Genomic DNA, 20788 nt, shown 5'->3' with positions numbered 1-20788 from the left:
GATTAAGACTGTGAATCCCATCTGGGACAACCTGATTACCTTGTATCCACCCCAGCACTTAGAACAGTGCTTGACACATAGTAAGCATTTAACAGATGCCATCATTTTTACTCCCCCTTTTAGACTGTGAGACCATTGTTGGGCAGGGATTGCCTCTGTTGCCTAATTGTACATTCCAAGTGCTTAGTATAGTGCTTTGCACACAGTAAGCGCTCAATAAATACAATTGAATGAATTAATATAATCTCTCATCATATACCTACTGGATTACTGCATCAGTATCCTTTCTGTTCTCCCATCCTCTTGTCTCTCCCCCCTTCAGTCTATACTTCTCTCTGCCACCCAGATTATCTTTCCACAGAAACACTCTGGGCATGTCACCCCCCTCCTCAAAAATCTCCAGTGGTTGCCTATCAACCTTTGCATGAAGCAAAAACTCCTCACTATTGGCTTCAAGGCTTTCCATCACTCTCCCCCCCCACCTCACCTCCCTTCTCTCCTTCTGCAGTTCAGTCCACACCCTCCACTACTCTGCCACTAACCTCCTCACTGTGTCTTGTTCTCGCCTGTCCAGCCGACAACCCCTGACCCATGTCCTACCTCTGACCTGGAATGCCTTCCCTCCTCACATCTGCCCAACTAGCTCTCTTCCCCCCTTTAAAGACCTACTGAGAGCTCACCTCCCCCACGAGACCTTCGCAGACTGAGCCCCCCTTTTCCTCTGCTCCTCCTCTCCTCCCCATCACCCTTACTCCCTTCCTCTGCTCTACCCCCTTCACTGCCCCATATCACTTGTGTATATTTGTACATATTTATTATTCTATTTATTTTATTAATGATGTTTATTCATCTATAATTCCATTTATCTATTTTGATGCTATTGCTGTCTGTCTACTTGTTTTGTTTTGTTGTCTGTCTCCCCCTTCTAGACTGTAATCCCACTGTTGGGTAGGGATTGTCTCTATCCATTGCTGAACTGTACTTTCCTAGCATTTAGTACAGTGCTCTATACACAGTAAGCACTCAATACAAGGTATGAATGAATGAATGAAAGAATGAATGTCCCATAGACACCAGAGACTTACATTGAGGAAAATCAAACTCCTCTCCCTCTCCTCCTGCTGCTCCTCCCAAACTCCTGCTGCCTGAGTTATTTTTTCTCAAAAAAGCTCAGGACATGTTTCCTCACTCCTTTAGAAACTCCAGTGGTTGTCCATCCACCTACCCATCAAACAAAAACTCCCCAACATCAGCTTTAAAGCAGTCCTTGCCCCCTCCTAGCTCACCTTGCTACTCTCTTAATACAACCCAGCCCACACACTTTCCTCCTCTGGTGCTAACCTTCTCACTGTGCTTCAGTCTCATCTATCTCTCTGCTAATCCCTTGCTCACGACCTGCCTCTGACTTGGAATGCCCTCCCTCCTCAAGTCCAACAGACAATTACTCCCCCCCCCCTTCAAAGCCTTACTGAGGGCAAATTTCCTCCAAGAGGGCTCCCCTAAACCCCCTTTTCCTCTTCTCCCACTCCCTTCTGTGTTGCTCTGACTCGCTTCCAGCCCCACAGCACTTATGTACATATCTGTTATTTATTTCTTTATGTTAATTTCTGTCTCCCCCCTTCTAGACTGCGAGCTCATTGGGGACAGGGAATGTGTCTGTTAATTGTTGTATTGTATTCTCCAAAGTTCTTAATACAACACTCTGCACACAGTAAGAACTCAATAAATATGATTGAATGAAGGAGTGAATGAATCCTTCCTTTCTCACAAGCCCATAACCTCAATCTGTCATCAAATCATCTCAGTTGAAATTTCACAAGATTGGTAAAATCTGTCCTTTTCTTTCCATCCGCACTGCTACCATGTTAATCCAAACATTTATTGCATCAGGCTTGCTGACCTTGCTGTCTCCCCCTGTTTCAGTTCATACTTCACTCTGCTGCCTAGGTCATTTTTCTACAAAAACATTTAGTTCATGTCTCCCTACTCCTCAAGGACCTCAAGTGGTTTCCCAACCACCTCTGCATCAAACAAAAACTCCTTTCCATGGGTTTTAAAGTACTTAATCACCTTGCCCCCTCCTACAATACCTCCCTGATTTCCTACTATAACCCAGCCTCTACATTTCGATCCTCTAAGTCAACCTACTCCCTGTACCTCAATCTCATCCATCTTGCTGCATTTGCTGCATTGCTGCTTGCATTTGGATCTGTACCCTTTTATTCATCCCTCCCTCAGCCCCACAGAATTTATATACATATCAATAATTAATTCATTTATATAATGTCTTTCTTCCCCTCTAGACTCTAAACACATTGTGGGAACAGAAGACATCGACCAACTCTGTTATATTGTACTTTCCCAAGCACTTAGTACAGTGCTCTGGAGACAGTGCTCAATAAATATGATTGATTGATAAATACCAACAAAAAAGCCCTTTTCACAAATGTACCCTAATACAATCAATTCTGCTCACTCCTTCCCCCAGATTAGCACTTTAAGCTAAATCCTGTAATTCCCTGCCATAAATCCAAGTAAATCTGGGATAGAAAGCTCTTCTATCCTTTGTTTTCCAGACCTATCTGAGATAAGGAAAAACATCAGCAACAAAAGTCAAAAAGAATAATGGCTCTATTCAGTTTTATTGGCCTTCCTGTCCCCCATATTTGTCATTTTCTCTACTTTTCTGCTGGTTCTCAAAGTTCTGCATATCATCTTGAAGGGTGCTTTTTGTTTATCTTCCCTTCTTTTCCTGATTCCTCTATCCCCTTCCCATTTGGATTATTTAATTTCTCACATTGTTACATAAACATAAACCTGTGAGGATGACTTGGGCTGATGTTGGGTCCTGGGCATTCATCTACTTAGGCAATTAACTTAATAAAAGTCACTGAGAAAAAGGCAATGGGAGAAAGCTCCCTCTCTTTTTCTTGACAGTCAAAATATCTGAATTATTGGATGAGACATACTGCTAGGTGAACAGGTCAGAGAAAATTATTCACTAGTTAAGAGAGGCACGTGATGTTTTCTAAGATCCTAGTGCAGATGACGGAGGTACCTTTTCCAAGTGAATCAAGTAGACCAAAGATCAGAGTTCTGAAAATGGATCAGTGTTATTGTTAAAAACAGCATTCTGAGCATAGCAGCTCTTGATCTAAATGACTCTGTTTTTGTCTCAGGAAGTCCCCCTTTTCAGGTGGGATGTATATCACATCGGCAAATTCCAAATTCCGGGGGACAGGAGATTGCTTCTTACCCAAAACAGATAAGGCCTGCTTGGACAGGAGATTGCTTCTTACCCCAAACAGATAAGGCCTGCTTGAAGAGTCTCTTTTGTCATTGAACACTTATTCAAGTTCTTTTGTGATTGGCTACTTCTCCTATATGTTGCAAATAAAGGCATAGCCAAACAGGAGAGGGGGGCCGTTGTGTCACTCATACCTCTCCGGAGGTGAACAGGCAGTTGGTCACCTTCCTCCCTTTTCTGATCTATCCAACACTGTCTCTGAGTGTTACTTTCCTTGCTTGCGTCACCACCTTGGGTTCAAATCCTCACTGTCTTTTAGTTCCATTCCCTTTTCGAGTAAAGTTTCTTGGCGACCATGAAGGGACCCTCATGCCGTGACCAACTTCACCACAGAATGGATCAGAGAGAGGACGGTAAATCCACCTAGCGCGCAATCGTAAGTCTAAGGGATCCGCTTTTAGGGCCCAGATCCTCCCTCCCTCCTTTGACCTGGTTCTGCTTAATTAGGAGCACCCGTCAGAGAGCGGGTAAGAGATGTTTCTTTTCCAGAAATAGGGAAAGGGTTCTCCTCCCGGTGTAGGGTTGGAGGGTTTCTAGTGAAAGACGTTTCACTATGGTCTGGGAGACGTCCCAGGGTCGGGGAGACGTCCCAGGGTAGGGTCTGGGAGACATCCCAGGATCCTAATCATTTAGGTGGGACCGTTGATCAGTATGGGGTCAGGTCACAGTAAGCCTAATGAGTGTTTAACTAAATTGCAGAAGTTGTGGGACAAGGGTGTCCTTCCGGTACAAAAAAGGAATGACAAGAAAAAAAAAATTCTTGCAGTGTCATAAAGTATGGACCCAGTTTCAAGATCAAACTGGCCATTATATCTGGCCTGAAGGAGATTCGTTTGATCCTCAAATTCTCAAAAGACTCCGAGAGATCCTATGTGTCTCTCGTGCTGGGGATATGTGTTACTGGTATTTATTGGCTGAGGCGGGAACAAGAGAAAATCCTGCCAGTGTTCCAGAAGCACTAGCCACCCCTAAAACATCTATTCTTTGGTTCAGTTCTCCTCAGCCACCTGGACTATATCCTCAGTTGCCCATTGCCCTCACTTACCCCTTCCCCACCGTCCTACCTCCCACCGGTGCATCTACCTCCCGCAGTCATGGCCCCGGTACAGGTATCTCATCAACAGATCCCTGTTGAAGGTGGAAGGTAATGGTTACTTCCCTTCCTTCCCATATCCCATTCCAGCCCCAGATACTGTTGTTGTGGCAACAGAATACTTCTCCCTTCGCCCAAAATCCTACAGAGGTCCATAGACGAGTTTTGGGCATCTTTAGGATCCATTCTCTAACCTGGGCAGATGTGGAGGAGCTGTTGGAACTTTTTTTTACTAGAGATGAGAGGCAGCGTATACGCGCCCAGACCGTAAGATTAGAAGGTGAAGGCCAGCCCCATGTGGCTTGGCCAGTTGCAGATCCTAATTGGAACTTGAATGTAGAAGGAGACTGGCAGTGCCTTACACAGGCTCGTCAGACCCTATTAATCACCATTCAGAAGATAGGTAGAAAACCTCCTGATTGGGATTCCTTTAATGGGCTGAGGCAGAAGGACATAGAGACCTCAGATGAATTCTTTAATCGATTAAGTGAAGCGTCTGAGACTTTAGTACAGTTGAATTTGGATAATGATCGGGATGTCAGGGCTTTGGCTACCGCCTTTGTTAAACAAGGGAAATTTTCTAACTATTTTGATAAATTTATTCCCGGATGGAGTTCTAATCCCCTTACCGAACTCAGAGGGATTGCTCGTCATGTAGAGACTATGAAACAGGACAATGCAGCTAAGGTCCTGGTAGCCCAGGCACCAAGAAACTCCCCGAGGACCACTGAACTTGGAGAATTGCCTGATTCTCTATGGAGCACAGGACCCTCAGCAATTTAACTGAGAATCCTGGAATTTGTGCCCTAGGGATTATTGTGCCAGGACTGTCTGTACATCAAAACCTCTCTTTTTATGGATGGCATGCCTTTGCTCTTGGCCTTTTTCCTCACTGTGGGCATGGAAAGTCTCTCTCGCTCCCTTGTCAATCTCTCTGCTGAGCGCTGTCTGTTAGCCAGCTACACAGGAGACGTCATCACCACCCTTCAGTCGGAGGTGAGTTCCCTGTCCCGTGTGGCCCTACAGAACTGAATGGCCTTAGACCTACTCCTCGCCAATCAGGGAGGGGTCTGTGTGGTCCTAAACCAGTCCTGTTGTTTCTACCGGCATGAGTCTAGTCGCATAGAGACTGACGTTCAGAAAATCACAACTTAAATGGGTCGCCTGCCTTCCCAGCGCGAGTACGCTTCTGGGTCCTGGTGGGATTGGTTGGGACTCTTGAACATGCCTGCTTGGCTGGGAAATTTGACCAGTGGACTAATTGCCTTTGTCCTCCCTATTATATGTGCCCTTTTCCTGGTTTGCTGTGTCGTTCATCTTCTAAAGCTGTGTTTCCAAAAGGCAGCCCAATCAATAATGCTGTTGTGCCCGTCAGGAGCACCCCTCACATGGGAAGACCTTCTCGAGATCACCCAGCGCTTGGACAAGACCTACAGCTCCCCATAGGCACCGTTTCTCGCGGAAGACCTTTGTACCTCGAGGAGGGACATGTGAACTCCGCCCTGCTGCGATCTAAAGGGGGATTGTTAAAAACAGCATTCTGAGCATAGCAGCTCTTGATCTAAATGACTCTGTTTTTGTCTCAGGAAGTCCCCCTTTTCAGGTGGGATGTATATCACATCCGCAAATTCCAAATTCCAGGGGACAGGAGATTGCTTCTTACCCAAAACAGATAAGGCCTGCTTGGACAGGAGATTGCTTCTTACCCAAAACAGATAAGGCCTGCTTGAAGAGTCTCTCTTGTCATTGAACACTTGTTCTAGTTCTTTTGTGATTGGCTACTTCTCCTATATGTTGCAAATAAAGGCATAGCCAAACAGGAGAGGGGGGCCGTTGTGTCACTCGTACCTCTCCGGAGGTGAACGGGCAGTTGGTCACCTTCCTCCCTTTTCTGATCTATCCAACACTGTCTCTGAGTGTTACTTTCCTTGCTTGCGTCACCACCTTGGGTTCGAATCCTCACTGCCTTTTAGTTCCATTCCCTTTTCGAGTACAGTTATTATACATGAGGAAATGATGGCAATGGGCACTAAGATGTCGGAGCTTGTTCTGGGTTATCATGGTCTGTGGGGCAGCTGAGGTAACTGTAGACGGTAAGCTCCTTGAGAGCAAGGATCACATCTACCTACTCTGTTGTATTGTACTTACCCAAGTGTTAGTATAATGTTCTGCATAAAGTAAATGCTCCAAAAATACTCTTCCTTTCCCCCCAAAAAAGTCAGCAACCAGGTTCAGGGTAAGATGACCTCTGGAAGGCACTACAGAGTCGGGGTGAAGTGATTTCTGACAATGGTGACATTGGCATAGAACTAATGGCAGAGCTACAGTGAGAGGGCAGGGGATATCACCCATTCCTGACCACCTTCACTTGTTCCACAGTAGTATTTTCCCTGCTACTGTGGTCTGCAGGGTGGGCAGCCACATAGTGCCAGAAGCAATGTTGGTTGGGTAAGATGATAATGACAGTATTTGTTAAGTGCTTACTTCGTGCCAGACACTAGACTAAGTGCTAAGGTGGATACAAGCAAATTGAGTTGGACACAGTCCCTGTCCTACGTGGGGCTCACTCTCTCAATCCCCATTTAGCGATGAGGTAACTGAGGCCCAGAGAAGGGAAGTGACTTGCCCATGGTCAAACAGCTGACAAGTTGTGGAGCCAGGATTAGAACCTATGACCTTCTGACTCCCAGGTCCGTGCTCTATCCACTATGCCAGGCAGCAGGTGTTGGCCTGGGGATGAAGGACCAGGGATGGATGCCCTGCTTGAATCCTCCTTCCTCCTACCTCATAGTAAAGTGGTCCAGTGATGGAAACTTAGCTATCAGTCACTCAATGGCACTCGTTGAATGCTTACTGTGTGCAGACCACTGTACTAAACATTTGGGAGAGTACAATACAACAGAGTTGGTAGACACATTCCCTGCCAACAAGGAACTTTCAGTCTACAGTAGCCTCAGCTGCCCCTGCAGACAGCACTATCCCAGAACAATTTGAGTTATCATACAACAAGGTATTATTGTACAAAAGTGCATTATTATAATCACCCTTTCATCTTCAATGCTACTACATTTGAAATACCCTAAAAGAAAATCAATTCCTTTCTTATCTTCGGGCTTTGACTAGCTTGGATTGGCAAACAATCAAGAGGTGAAAAGGTGTACTCAAGCAAGAAAAGAACACAATCAAAATTCAAGGAAGAACTGAGGTTTGTTTATATTGGATAGAAAGCACAACAATTAAGCATGAGCTGATAATGTAGAAAGTCAGTCATTGACTAATCAATCTACTTCCCTAAACTCAGTGAAACCTATTAACCAGCAGTCTCTTTCAGCAACAGTGAGTTTCTCACAAGAGAAGCGTCAATAGTAACCCTTTGTAGTCAATTTTAGGTTAGAAAACAAAAATCCCCAAAACCTAAGATGTTTAAGATTGGTAGGTTCAATGATTTCATTTATTCATAAGTTGTACTCTAATGACTATATAATTCAACCTATATAACTTTATGTGGATCTCTAATTATCAGTTTCATCAAACAAAAGTTCCTTAATATGAAGACATACCTGATTAAATCTCTGAAGTCTGTCTATTAGATTATTGATGAGGGGGTCCAGACCTTTGACTTTCATCTCTGGGTTATTAATTTGTGCCTTGAGTCCATTTGAAACCACTCTGCTTGTGTAACTACAAAAGGAGGAAATAGTTGAACAGTGAGATGGGGGGACAAAAAATTGCATGCACGTGCAATGTTATTCAAGCATATTCTGTTTAATTCACGGGGGAAAAACAATTTTGTAATTGGAGAAGACATTTGTTCTTTATGCTACTCTCTGAAGGGAGTTCAAGTTTCAACTTCAGTCAGGTTTCTGAGTCCAGAATCAAATTTAACTTTGGGAAACTTTCCTTTGTTCAGGTAGGTCTTGTTAACAATTTGGAAGATCACTGATATCCCTTTGTTATTCAGTAATAAAAGTGCCATAAATTTACTTCTTCTAGCACAGTATTAATCGAATACATGAGTGGCCTTTCTCTCAATCATTCCTAATCATCTTGAGTTTGTCAGAAGCTTTTCTCAGGCCTGGTGAGAGGGCCCTAGGCAATTTCGTCCAGGTGCTTTAATATAAAGATAAAGCACTGTGACACCTCACTCAGAGTAGATGTCAGTACTTGAAAATCTGATCTAGGACTTCTTGCTCAAATAAGGGAAACTCATTTCCTCTCTATCAGAACAAACATCGAACAGGCAGAGGTAAAGTAAAGGGCATATGCCAAACAACTGTTTCGCTATTAGAATTTTTGGTTTGACCAGCTTTTCTATTTAATACCTGAGCTCTGAAAATATTGCCTTTTTGAAAGAGAGAGCATTTCAATATAAGAACAATAATTGCATATGTGATTTCTTATATTCCATTTGACAGACTCATACTATCTCCAGTTCCCTTTTTCCCCCAGGTATCCTTTTGCCCTTCTTTACATATTTTAATAGTAGCTCTGTATAAAGAAAAATGAATTTGCGTTACTTTAGGTCAATGACTCACATAATTGCGTTCAGCAGCAAATTATAATTGGACCTTTAATGGGATGTTTTTCTTATCTCCTTAATTAAGACAATTATGACTAATAAACCATAGAGCAAGCAAATCTGACAGCCTCACAGAATATGCTATGGCAAGAAATTCTGGTTCAAGGACAAATTTTAGCAAACAGGTATGGTTTTAGGGTGGCCCCCCAAACAAAACTTAATTTCTTAAGCTTCCCTTGCTCTACATTGGTCAACTAGAGACAGTGTCCATCCCCAAAGGTATATTTAACCAATCATGAACTTCCTCTAAGGCAATTAAAAATAATACCCTTTTTAATTTTGAGAGTTAATATTTCTGAGGTACTCGTTATTTTTTGGCCTTGTTATGGTAATTTGATTAAGAGTTTGGTTGAAATCAAAATGGACCTTGTTTTTGTTTGAACAGTAGCTACATTTCAAATTTACCACAAGACATTTATTAATTTTAACAATGGGAATTTGTTCTGGAGTTGATTTTTTGGGGATGGAAAAAAACTAAAAACCTAAGATTCCATTCTTAGTGAAGAGGATATATGAGATAGATACATCTGGATCATATTTTGCAGAAGCCAAATAGAGGTTTAAGGCACACAAGAAACAACTTGAGTTTTCTAAAGAGAATAATTGGGAGTGGCTAAAAATGATAGGTTTCTGCCCATACTGACTGAAGGCATTTGTTGCTTCAAAATCCATTGTGATAATGGCAGAAGAATGAACAAAGTAAGCCATGTGTTCATTAAAGGGTTTACAGGATTGTATGCACATTTTTGTTGAAAAGTATCACGTCTGAGACCCTTGTCAACAGTCAAATGAAAAGCTTTTGAATTTAAAGTACTTTATAAAAGGCTTGGCTTCTTTGAGCATGTTGAATGCCTGAGAGATCAATCAACGTGTGACATTTTTAGCAGCTTGCTGGGTAGCAACCAACTGAAGCCCTGAAGGTTTGTTTTGTATGGGGCAATAGCTCTTTAATTGTATGAGTAATTTTCAAAGCTCTGTATAATTGTTAGGATTTTGAACTTCTCAGCTATTTGAGACCAAGTGGGTACCTACTAGTTTCCTACCTATTGTCCTTTAAATACAATAGAAGGCTGACCAAGACTCCCCCTCTATAGAAGCTAATCCACCTCAGGAGAACTTGAGTCCAATATGCAATCATTTTCACCTTCTACCATTTTTCTGAAGAACATACTACTTCTCTTGACTTGGTTTTCTATTTATTTGCCTATCTGAACACAATGAACACTTGAGCAACATTTGGCAAGGAAACCGAAGCACAGAGAAGTTAAGTGATTTGCCCAAGTTCACACAACAGGCAGGAGTTTGCTCTCCAGTATAAAAACTGTGATGCAGCATGGTCTGCTGAAAAGAACATGGGCCTGGGACTCAGAGGACCTGGATTCTGATCACAATTCCTTCAATTACCTGATGTGAGATCTTTGGAAAGTCAATTAACTTTTCTGTGCTTCAGTTACCACATCTGAATTTACCCCAGTGCTTAGAACCATACTGTCAAATAATAAACACTTAATAAATACCACCAAAAAAAGTGGAGAAGTCTGGATTAGAACCCAGATGCCATAACTCTCAGGCCATGCAACTTCTCAAATTGTTATTCTGTGTGATCTTGGGCAAGTCACCTACACTCTCTTTGCTTCATCTGTGAAAATGGGAATAAGATACCTGCATTCTCTTTTCCCTTAGACTACAAGGGGATAGGAAATATACTCAATCTGATTATCCTATATCTACTCCAGTACCTAGTACAGTGCTTGGCACATGGTAAGAGTTGAACAAATACCACAGTAAATATTATACTTTATCCCCTTTTGGGTTTTAGTTAAAGTAACATTTGTAACCTGCTGAATTGTAAATACATCTTGGTGAATTTATTGCCATTTGCAGCCCCACAGCACTTATGTATCTGAAATTTATTTTAATGTCTGTCATCTCTAGAGTCTAAACAACTTTTGGGCAGGGAAGTTGTGTATGCCTCTCTTAGATTGTGTGGGACAGAGACTGTGTCAAACCTGCTTATTTTATATCTCCCCATCTGTTGCTGAATTGTACATTCCAAGTGCTTAGTACAGTGCTCTGCACATAGTAAGTGCTCAATAAATATGATTGAAGGAATAGTAAGTGTTTAATGCCATTGAAAGAACACCTCTGTTGTATTGCACTCTCCATGCTATTAGTATACTGCTCATCACACAAAAAAGCACTTAATACATACCAGTGTTTGATTGATTAGCTACTTTAAACCCAGATCTTTGATTCTTTGTTCTCATTATTACTATCCTGCCTTTATTACTGTATCAGCCTACTTGAAGACCTCCCAGCCTCCTGTCTCTCTCCACTCCATTTCAAATTTCACTCTGCTGTTCAGAACATTTTTCTATGCAAATGTTTAGGCTGTATTCCCCCACTTCTCAAAAACTTCCAATGGTTGCCTTTCTACCTCCTCATCAAGCAGAAACTCCTCACCATAGTCTTTAAAGCACTCATTTATCTTGCCCTCACTGCCTCACCTCACTGTTCTCCTACTACAAGCCATCCCAAATACTTCGCTCCTCTAACGACAACCTACTCACTGTACTTCATTCTTGACTGTCTCACTGCCCACTTCTCACTCACATCCTGCTGCCTCTGGCCTGGAACCTTTCCCCTCTTCTTATCTAACAGAAAATTACCCTCTCCACCTTCAGAGCCTTAATGAAGGCACTTCGCCAAGAGGTCTTTCCTGACTAGGCCCTCATTTCCTCTTCTCCCCTTCCCGACTGCATCATCCTTATATATGGATTTGCTCCCTGTATTTACCCCTCCCTCAGTCCCACAACACTTAGGTACATATCCATAATTTATTTACATTAATATCTGCCTCTGCCTCTAGATTGTGATCTCACTGTGGGCAGGGAATGTGTCTCCCACTTATGTTGTATCGTAATCTCCCAAGAGCTCCGTCCATTGCTCTGCCCACAGTAAGTACTCAAAAAAAAAAGATTGTGGCCAGGGATCAAAGGATAGGTTGAGCAGGAATTAACTGAGGGAATAGGCTGCCATATTTAAAACAAGTTTCTTCTATCTTCCTCTTTGGAGCCCAAATCATTTTGATTTCAACCCTTTGACCAAAGCTTTGATCCCCTTCCTACAATTCCTTTCCAAACATGTTGAGCAAGTTATCTACACCTGCTGTCTCAAATTCCTCTCCTCCAGTTCTCTGCTTGACACCCTCAAATCTGGCCTCTGTCCCCTTCACTCTACAGAAATGCCCTCTCAGAGGTCACCAAGGATCTCCTTGCCAAATCCAATGGCCTCTACTATATCCTAATCCTCCTCAATCTCTCAGGTGCCTTAAACACTGTCACCTACTCCAATCTCCTGGAAATGTTATCTAACCTTGGATTCACTGACTCTGTCCTCTCCTGGTTATCCTCCTAACTCTCTAGTCATTCATTCTCAATCTCTTTTGTGGGCTCCTCCTCTACCTCCCTCCCACTATCTGTGAGGATCCCTCAAGGTTCAGTTCTGGGTTCCCTTCTATTCTCCATTTACACCCACTCCCTTGGAGAATTTACTAAATCCCATAGCTTCAACTATCACTTCTAAGCAGAGAATAATAAGTATGATTTTTGTTAAGTGCTTACTATGTGCCAAGGTGGGTACAAGCAAATTGGGTTGGACACAATCCCTGTCCCACACTGGGCTCACAGTCTCAATCCCCATTTTACAGATGAGGGAACTGAGACCCAGAGGAGTGAAGTAACTTCTCTAAGGTCACACATTAATCAAATGGTGGAGTTGGGGTTAGATCTCATGACCTTCTGATTCCCAGGCTGGTGTTCTATACACTACGCTATGCTGCTTCTATGATACTCAAATATACATCTCCAGCCCTTATCTCTCACCCTCTCTGCAGTCTCAGATTTCCTCTTGCCGTTAAGATATCTCTACTTGGATGTCCTCCGGTCATCTCAAGTTTAATATGTCCAAAACAGAACTCCTTATCTTATCATCCAAACTCTGTACTCCCCATGACTTTTCTATCATTTTAGATGCCCATCCTTCCTGTCTCACAAGCCCGTAACCTTGGCATTATCCTTGACTCCTCTCTCTCATTCAATCCACATATTCAATTCATCACTAAATCCTGTTGGGCCCACCTCAACGACATAGCTAAAATCTGCCCTTTCCTCTCCATCCAAACTGCTACCACGTTAATACAATCACTCATCTTATCCCATCTGGATTACTGCACCAGCCTCCTTGCTGATCTCTCAGCCTCCAGCCTCTTCCCACTCCAGTCCATACTTCACTCTGCTGCCCAGATCATTTTTCTAGATGATCTCCTAGAAAAACTCCAGTGATTTCCCATCCACTTCTGCATCAGATAGAAACTCCTCACCAATGGCTTTAAAGCACTCCATCACCTTTCCCCCTCCTACTTCATCTCGCTACTCTCCAATCCGACAATTATCTGCCCCCTCCCCTCTCTGCAGCCTTATTGAAGACACATCTCCTTCAAAAGTCTTCCCCTAAAACTCCCTTTCTTCTCCCACTCTCTTCTGGGTCACCTTGACTTGCTTCCTTAGTTCTTCCCCCTCCCAGCCTCCCAGCCTAATGTACATGTCTGTAATTTATTTATTTGTATTAATGTCTGCCTCCCTCCATCTAGACTGTGAGCTTGTTTAGGGCAGGGAATGTGTCTGTTTGCTGTTGTACTGTACTCTCCCAAGCACTTAGTACGGTGCTCTGCATGCACACAGTAAATGCTCAATAAATGTGATTAAATGGATGAATGAGAGTCAGTGTTTCCATGTATTCTTGATGGGTCTCCAGCTTTGAAAGCAATTTCTGTTCTTCACCTCTTTCAGAATGTGGCTGCCCTTTGTGGCCATAGGCCATTACCCACCCCGGAACTTAAACCTTCCTGATAACCATTATGCAGTAAGATGGTAACCAGTTATAATATGAAGATATCATTCTTGGAAATATGGAATGTGCATCATCTAAAAGTTCAGAATCACAATATAAAGGTATGTCCATTAGATAGGAACTTTGATTTTTTGCCAAATCTAATGACTTTAGTTGAATTTTGTAGGACAGATATTCTTAATATATACCGTAATCATATCTCCCCCCAGTAGACTATAAGCTTATTTATGGCAGGGCATGTGTCTGTTAACTCTGGTGTACAGTTCTATCCCATGTGCTTAGTACAGTGCTCTGTACATGGTAAGAGCTCAGTACCATTAATGATGATGATAATCCACAGGAAAAAGCATGAATTCTTTCAGATAAATAATACTTTCAGTGATGCAAAGAGAAAGTTTATAAATTGTTTTGATTGTGTTCATTAGTCGCTAAAAGTGTGTGGATTGTCCACAAAGGCCCAAGTTATATATTGCTATTTCTATGTCAGTTTTAGAAGTGAAGTGCTGAAAATAATAACAGTCCATCCACCCACAGGCTAATAAGTTTAATGTTTCAAAAATTCAAATACAATATCCAAGGCAGCCAAAATTTGAGAAGTAGCATGGCCTAATGGATAGAGCATGGTCCTGGCATTCAGGAGGTCCTGGGTTCTAATCCTGATTCTGCCATTTGTCTGTTGTGTGACCTTGGGCGTCACTTCACTTCTCTGGGCCTCAGTCACCTCATCTGTAGAATGGGGATTGTGCCTGTGAGCCCCACATGGGATAACGACTGTGTCCAACCCAATTTGCGGGTATCCATTCCAGTACCTAGTACAGTGTCTGGCACAGAGTAAACACTTAAATTTCTTAGATTATTACCCCTTTGAGGGCTAACGGTCCAGTCAAATTCTCATTAGAGCATTATTTGCCCAGTGTTTAGTATAGTGCTTTGTATCCAGTAGGCACTTAACACATAACTATTTTTGATAGCATTTTTATAGCATTTTTTTGATAGCAAAATTTAGTTTCTCACTGGACATATATCACCTCCTTATTAGCACATAACCAATAAAGAGCTGGAGGTCTAATTTCAAGGGAATTCAAAATAACCTTATTTGGCACAGGAAAAAGTCCTTAATGTAATATTAATGCTTACTCATACAAGTATTTACATAGGAAAATAAAATAATATTTATTTTAGCAGGCAGGCATCAATTTATCCATGCACCACCCTCTGCGATTAATTCTCTTTGGGTTTTACAGTTGATGATTCAAGCACAGAGAAGACAATCAGCTCTTGGGCAACATACTGACAGATATAGGATCAAAAATTAAAATTCCTCATACTCAATCTTTTGCTCACTAGCTCAAGCCTTAAATTATGGTGAGTGATTTTCAGGACATTTATAAATTCCTAAAGTCTACACAACTGATGTACTGCAGAGTAAGCAACTCCATCTGTTTCACCGCTATAAAATTTCCCTTTATGTTTCTTTAGTTGATATATGAAAATATGTTTTTGACAAAAAAAATCAAAAGTGTGACTTTAATGTCTTCAACACAATACTCCTGGTAAAAACAAAATTCTAACACCCAGAAAAAATCGTTTCAACTTTAAACACAAGCAAATAGCATTAGATGGATGCATTTCTAATCAAGTGATCCTGATTTGTATAATGCATATTTAATTCCATGGCTAAATCTGTTCAGCAGATGAAAAGAGTAGACTGTGAATCATCTAATCCTCTTAATAAATGTGGTATTTGTTGAGCAGTTACTATATGCCAGGCGCTGTACTAAGTGCTGGGGTGGATACAAGGAAATCGGGTTGGACACAGTCCTTGTCCCAGGTCTGCTCGCAGTCTCAATCTTCCTTTTCCAGATGAAGTTACTGAAGCCAAGAGAGGTGAAGTGACTTGCCCAAAGTCACACAGCAGCTGTGGTGGAGCCAAGATAAGAACCCATGACCTTATGACTACCAGGTCTGTGCTCTATCCACTATGCCATGCTGCTTCACCCTCAACTGTCCTGGCTAACATAGAATTAGTAATTTTAATTCAGTTTTTATAGCACTTCTTTGATAGCAATTTCCAGTAATATGAAATATAAATAAATGGTGGGATGAAATAACCAGCAATAGATTGGGCATTTTTCAGTAGCATAGGTTGACAGAACACTAGTCCTATCTCCAATGCTTCCTCCTTCACTTTTTCTCATTACCCACCTCCCAAATGCCTCCATAATAATAATCTTGATATTTGTTAAGCACTTACTATGTGCCAAGCACTGTTTTAATCGCTGGGGTGGATACAAGGTAATCAGGTTGTCCAACTTAGGGCTCACAGTTTTCATCCCCACTTTACAGATGAGATAACTGAGGCACAGAGAATTTAGGTGACTTGCCCAAGGTCACGCAGCTGACAAGCGACAGGGCCGGGATTAGAATCCATGAACTCTAACTCCCAAGCCCATTCTCTTTCCACTAAACAACAGTCCATACCCTCCAATGTTAGCCTTCACTCCTAGGTTGGTCATATTTCATTTCTAGAGTGAGAAGAGAGTAGAGAAGTAGCATGTGCCTAGTGGAAAGACCAGAAGAACTGGGAGTCAGGAGGAACGATAATAGTAATGATGATAATAATAATAATCAATTGTATTTATGGAGCACTTATTATGTGTAGAACACTGCACTCAGCATTTGGGAGAGTACGATACAACAGAATTAGCAGTCACTTTCCCTGTCCACAAGGTATTAATCTCAGCGTCATCACTGGCCTCCTATATGGCCTTAGGGAAGTCATTTCACATCTCTGACCCTCCATTTTCTCACCTGGAAAATGGGATTTAAATCCCTTTTCTATCTCCTATTCAGACTCTATGTCCCATGTGGGACAGGGTTGTGCCTGATCCCATTGTATTATATGTTTACAAGATCTTAGCAGAGTGTTTAGCTTATAGCAAGTGCTTAACAAGTTCCACAATTGTTGATAATAACAATTAATGATAATAATAATAATGATAATGGCATTTAAGCACTTACTCTGTGTCAAGGACTGTTCTAAACACTGGGAGAGATACAAACTAATCAAGTTGGACACAGTCCCTGCCCCACATAGGCTCACAGTCTTAATCCCCATTTTACAGATGAGGAAACTGAGGCACAAGAAGTGAAATGACTTGTTCAAGGTCATATAGACAAGTATCCACGCCAGTGCTTAGTTCATTGTAAGTACTTAAGGAATACCAGTATTATTACTATTATTGTTATTAATTCAACAATGAGCAGAAATTGTCCCTGCTCACAATGAGCTTACAGTCTAGTGGGGGAAGACAGAAGTTAATATAAATGAATTACAGATATATAAATTACAGATATATATTTCATTTCTTTTGGTTTGAGGAACTCCCAGTGCAGCATGGGAAGCATATATCTTCAAGTTTTTCTGCCCACAACATTAGGGTTGACTCAACAAATTGTAGAAACCAGGTTGTTATTGGAACAAGAGTCCCTCCTCCCCAATTCCCCACCATTTTTCCCACCCACTCTGTATCCAAGAAATCATAATAAGGGAAATAACATGTTTACACATAGACATTCATCATCTTAGAGTCACAGAATTCTAAAGATGGAAAGCACCTTGATAGATCACTTGATCCAGCAGCTCGTTTCCGGGAGCATAACTAAATTGTCTAGGTCAGATGGCTGCTTATTTTTTCCTTAAAAATCTCCAGAGATGATGATAGAAACCTCCCTTTACAGTGTATTTCAGAGTTTTATCACTCTGATATTTTGGAGATGCTTTTTGTGTCAAACTGAAATCTTCTCTGTTTTTTTATTTGTCTATTTCCTATTATTCAGGTGGCAGAATATATGGAGAAAAAGTAAACAACAACTTCCCCTTTCTATTGTTGTTCTCTGGATTCTGTCCCTTTTCTACAGTGTGATGGCCAAAATCGAACCCAGTGCTCTAAAAAGGGCCCTTGGAATAGATGCCCCCCCAGTTTGGGAAGAAAATAAGAGGGAGGGAATATTCCCACTCCTTTTAGGCTATGCTACTGTTGATATGTTTTTAACTGCAGGATTATTTGGCTCATTCATATTCTGAGAAGCAGTGCAGTTTAGTGGAAAGAGCATGGACTTGGGAGTCAGAGTTTGTGAGTTCTAATCCTGGCCCCAACAAATATCAGCGGTATGACTTTGGGCAAGTCACTTAACTTTTCTGTGCCTCAGTTATGTAATCTGTAAAATGGGGATTAAGACTGTGAGCCCCACGTGGGATAACCTGATTACCCTGTATCTACCCCAGCGCTTAGAACAGTGCTCTGCACATAGTAAGTGCTTAACAAATACCAACGTTATTACATAGTAAATGCTTAACAAATATCATCATTATTATTATTACCAATCAATCACATTTATTGGGCCCTTACTTTGTGTAGGTCACTGTACTACCCACTCGGGAGAGCATAACACAACAATATAACGGAGACATTCCCAGCCCACACTGAGCTTAGAGTCTAGAGGGGGAGACAGACATTAATATAAATAAATTAATTATGGATATGTACATAAGTACTTTGGGGCAGGGGTGGTGAATAAAGGGAAAATGTCAGAGCAAACCAGAAGGGAATTGGAAAAGAGGAAGTGAGGGCTTAGTCAGGGAAGACCCCTTGGAGAAGATGTGCCTTCAATAAGGTTTTGGAGCAGACCCTCAACCTTGGTGTCATCCATGACTCTGTTCTCTCATTCACCCCACAAATCCAATCCGTCACCAACACCTGCCGGTCTCAGCTTCACAATATTGCCACGATCCACCCTTTTCTCTCCATCCAAAAGGCTACTGTGCTGGTACATGCTCTCATAATACCCTGACTGGATTATTGTGTCAGCCTCCTCTCAGATCTCCCTTCCTCCTGTCTCTCCCCACTCCACTCTATTCTTCATTCCGCTGCCTGGATCACCTTCCTACAGAAACTCACTGGGTATGTAACTCCCCTCCTCAAAAATCTTCAGTGGTTGCCTATCAACCTTCGCATGAAGCAAAAACTCTTCTCTCTTGGCTTCCAAGCTCTCTATCACCTTGCCCCCTCTTACCTCACCTCCCTTCTCTCTTTCTACTGCCCACCCCATACACTCCGCTCCTCTGCCGCTCACCACCTCACGGTCCCCCATTCACGCCTATCCCGCCATTGACCCCGGCCCAAGTCCTTCCTCTGTCCTGGAATGCCCTCCCTCCTCCCGTCCACCAAACTAATTCTCTTCCCCTCTTTAAAGCCCTACTGAGAGCTCACCTCGTCCAGGAGACCTTCCCAGACTGAGCCCCCTCCTTGCCCTCTGCTTTTCCTCACCTCCTCCCGGCCCTCTGCTCTTCCCCCTTCCCCTCCCCTCAGCACCGTGCATATTTATTTATATTATTTATTACCCTACTTATTTTGTTAATGAGGTATATATCTCCATGATTATGTTTATCTTGATGATGTTGCTTTGTTTTGTTCTGTTTTGCTTTGCTGTCTGTCTCCCGGGTTTAGACTGTGAGCCCGTTATTGGTCAGGAATTGTCTATCTGTTGCTGAACTGTATATTCCCGAGTGCTTAGTATAGTTCTCTGCATATAGTAAGCACTCAATAAATACTAATGAATGAATGAATGAGGTGGAAGAGTAATTGTCTGCCAGATGTGAAAAGGGAGGGTGTTCCAGGCCAGAGGCAGGGTGTGGATGAGAGGACGGTGGTGATATAGATGAGATCAAGGTACAGTAAGTAGGTTAGCATGTCTGTTAAATGTGTTGTGCTTATTACAATAGTGTACTGCACTAGTGGTAACTCAGTACATACAATTACCAATACCATAGTCTTTCCCTATCTTCTACGTATTTTGTTTTTCTATCCTAAATTCTCTCTTGCTCATCACCCTCATTGCATCCTATTTTGGTAAGACCTTTGCTTAAGGTCTATTGAATAGTAATAGTAATAGCAATGGTATTTATTATGAATAATAATAATAATAATAATAATGATGTTGGTATTTGTTAAGCACTTACTATGTGCAGAGCACTATTCTAAGAGCTGGGGTAGATACAGGGGAATGAGGTTGTCCCACGTGAGGCTCACAGTCTTCACCCCCATTTTACAGATGAGGGAACTGAGGCACAGAGAAGTGAAGTTACTTGCCCACAGTCACACAGTTGACAAGTGGCAGAGCCAGGATTCGAACCCATGACCTCTGACTCCCACGCCCGGCCTCTTTCCACTGAGTCACGCTAATCACTGTGTGCACATCACTGTACTAATTAATCAATCAATGATATTTATTGAGTGCTTAGAGAAGCAGCGTGGCTCAGTGGAAAGAGCACGGGCTTTGGAGTCAGAATTCATGGGTTCGAATCCTGGCTCGGCCACTTGTTAGCTGTGTGACTTTGGGCAAGTCACTTAACTTCTCTGTGCCTCAGTTACCTCATCTGCAAAATGGGGATTAAGACTGTGAGCCCCACGTGGGACAACCTGATTCCCCTGTGTCTACCCCAGCGCTTAGAACAGTGCTCAGCACATAGTAAGCGCTTAACAAATACCAACATATATATATGCAGAACACTGTACTAAGCACTTGGGAGAGTGCAATCCAACAAAGTTCGTAGACACTTTCCCTGCCTGGAATGACATGCTGGGGGAGAATATACATGTAGGAATTTGACAGGGACCTATCTCTTGGGGAGCTCACAATTTTTGACATAAGTCGATGATCATAGTGGAGTTAAGAGGGAGAGAACCCAATCACAATTAATGCATGTAAGCTGAGGGGCCATGTTTCAAAGCATGTCAAGTCACCCAATTTAGTGTCACCTGAAAATTTGATTGATCTGCTTTTATTCCCTTTATCTATGATCTAGTCAGTTCACCCCTCCAAACTGAACTTGAGC

At 42.2% G+C, this 20788-nt stretch overlaps 1 protein-coding gene across 2 annotated transcripts in view; it reads right to left on the bottom strand.

Moving 5' to 3' along the window:
* The window catches only part of LOC114814718 (glypican-5-like), an 866559-nt gene that overhangs the window by 381274 nt on the left and 464497 nt on the right, over positions 1-20788 (bottom strand). For both annotated transcript variants that reach the window (XM_029073932.2, XM_029073939.2), the window contains one exon: positions 7961-8081. In XM_029073932.2, coding sequence (XP_028929765.1) covers positions 7961-8081 — 121 coding nt within the window. The remainder of the gene's footprint in view (positions 1-7960; positions 8082-20788) is intronic.

Source organism: Ornithorhynchus anatinus, chromosome 1, assembly GCF_004115215.2.
Source record: "Ornithorhynchus anatinus isolate Pmale09 chromosome 1, mOrnAna1.pri.v4, whole genome shotgun sequence".
NCBI classification, from domain to species: domain Eukaryota; kingdom Metazoa; phylum Chordata; class Mammalia; order Monotremata; family Ornithorhynchidae; genus Ornithorhynchus; species Ornithorhynchus anatinus.
The sequence above is the reverse complement of the archived record's forward strand: the minus strand, read 5'-3'. Positions and strand labels throughout refer to the sequence as shown.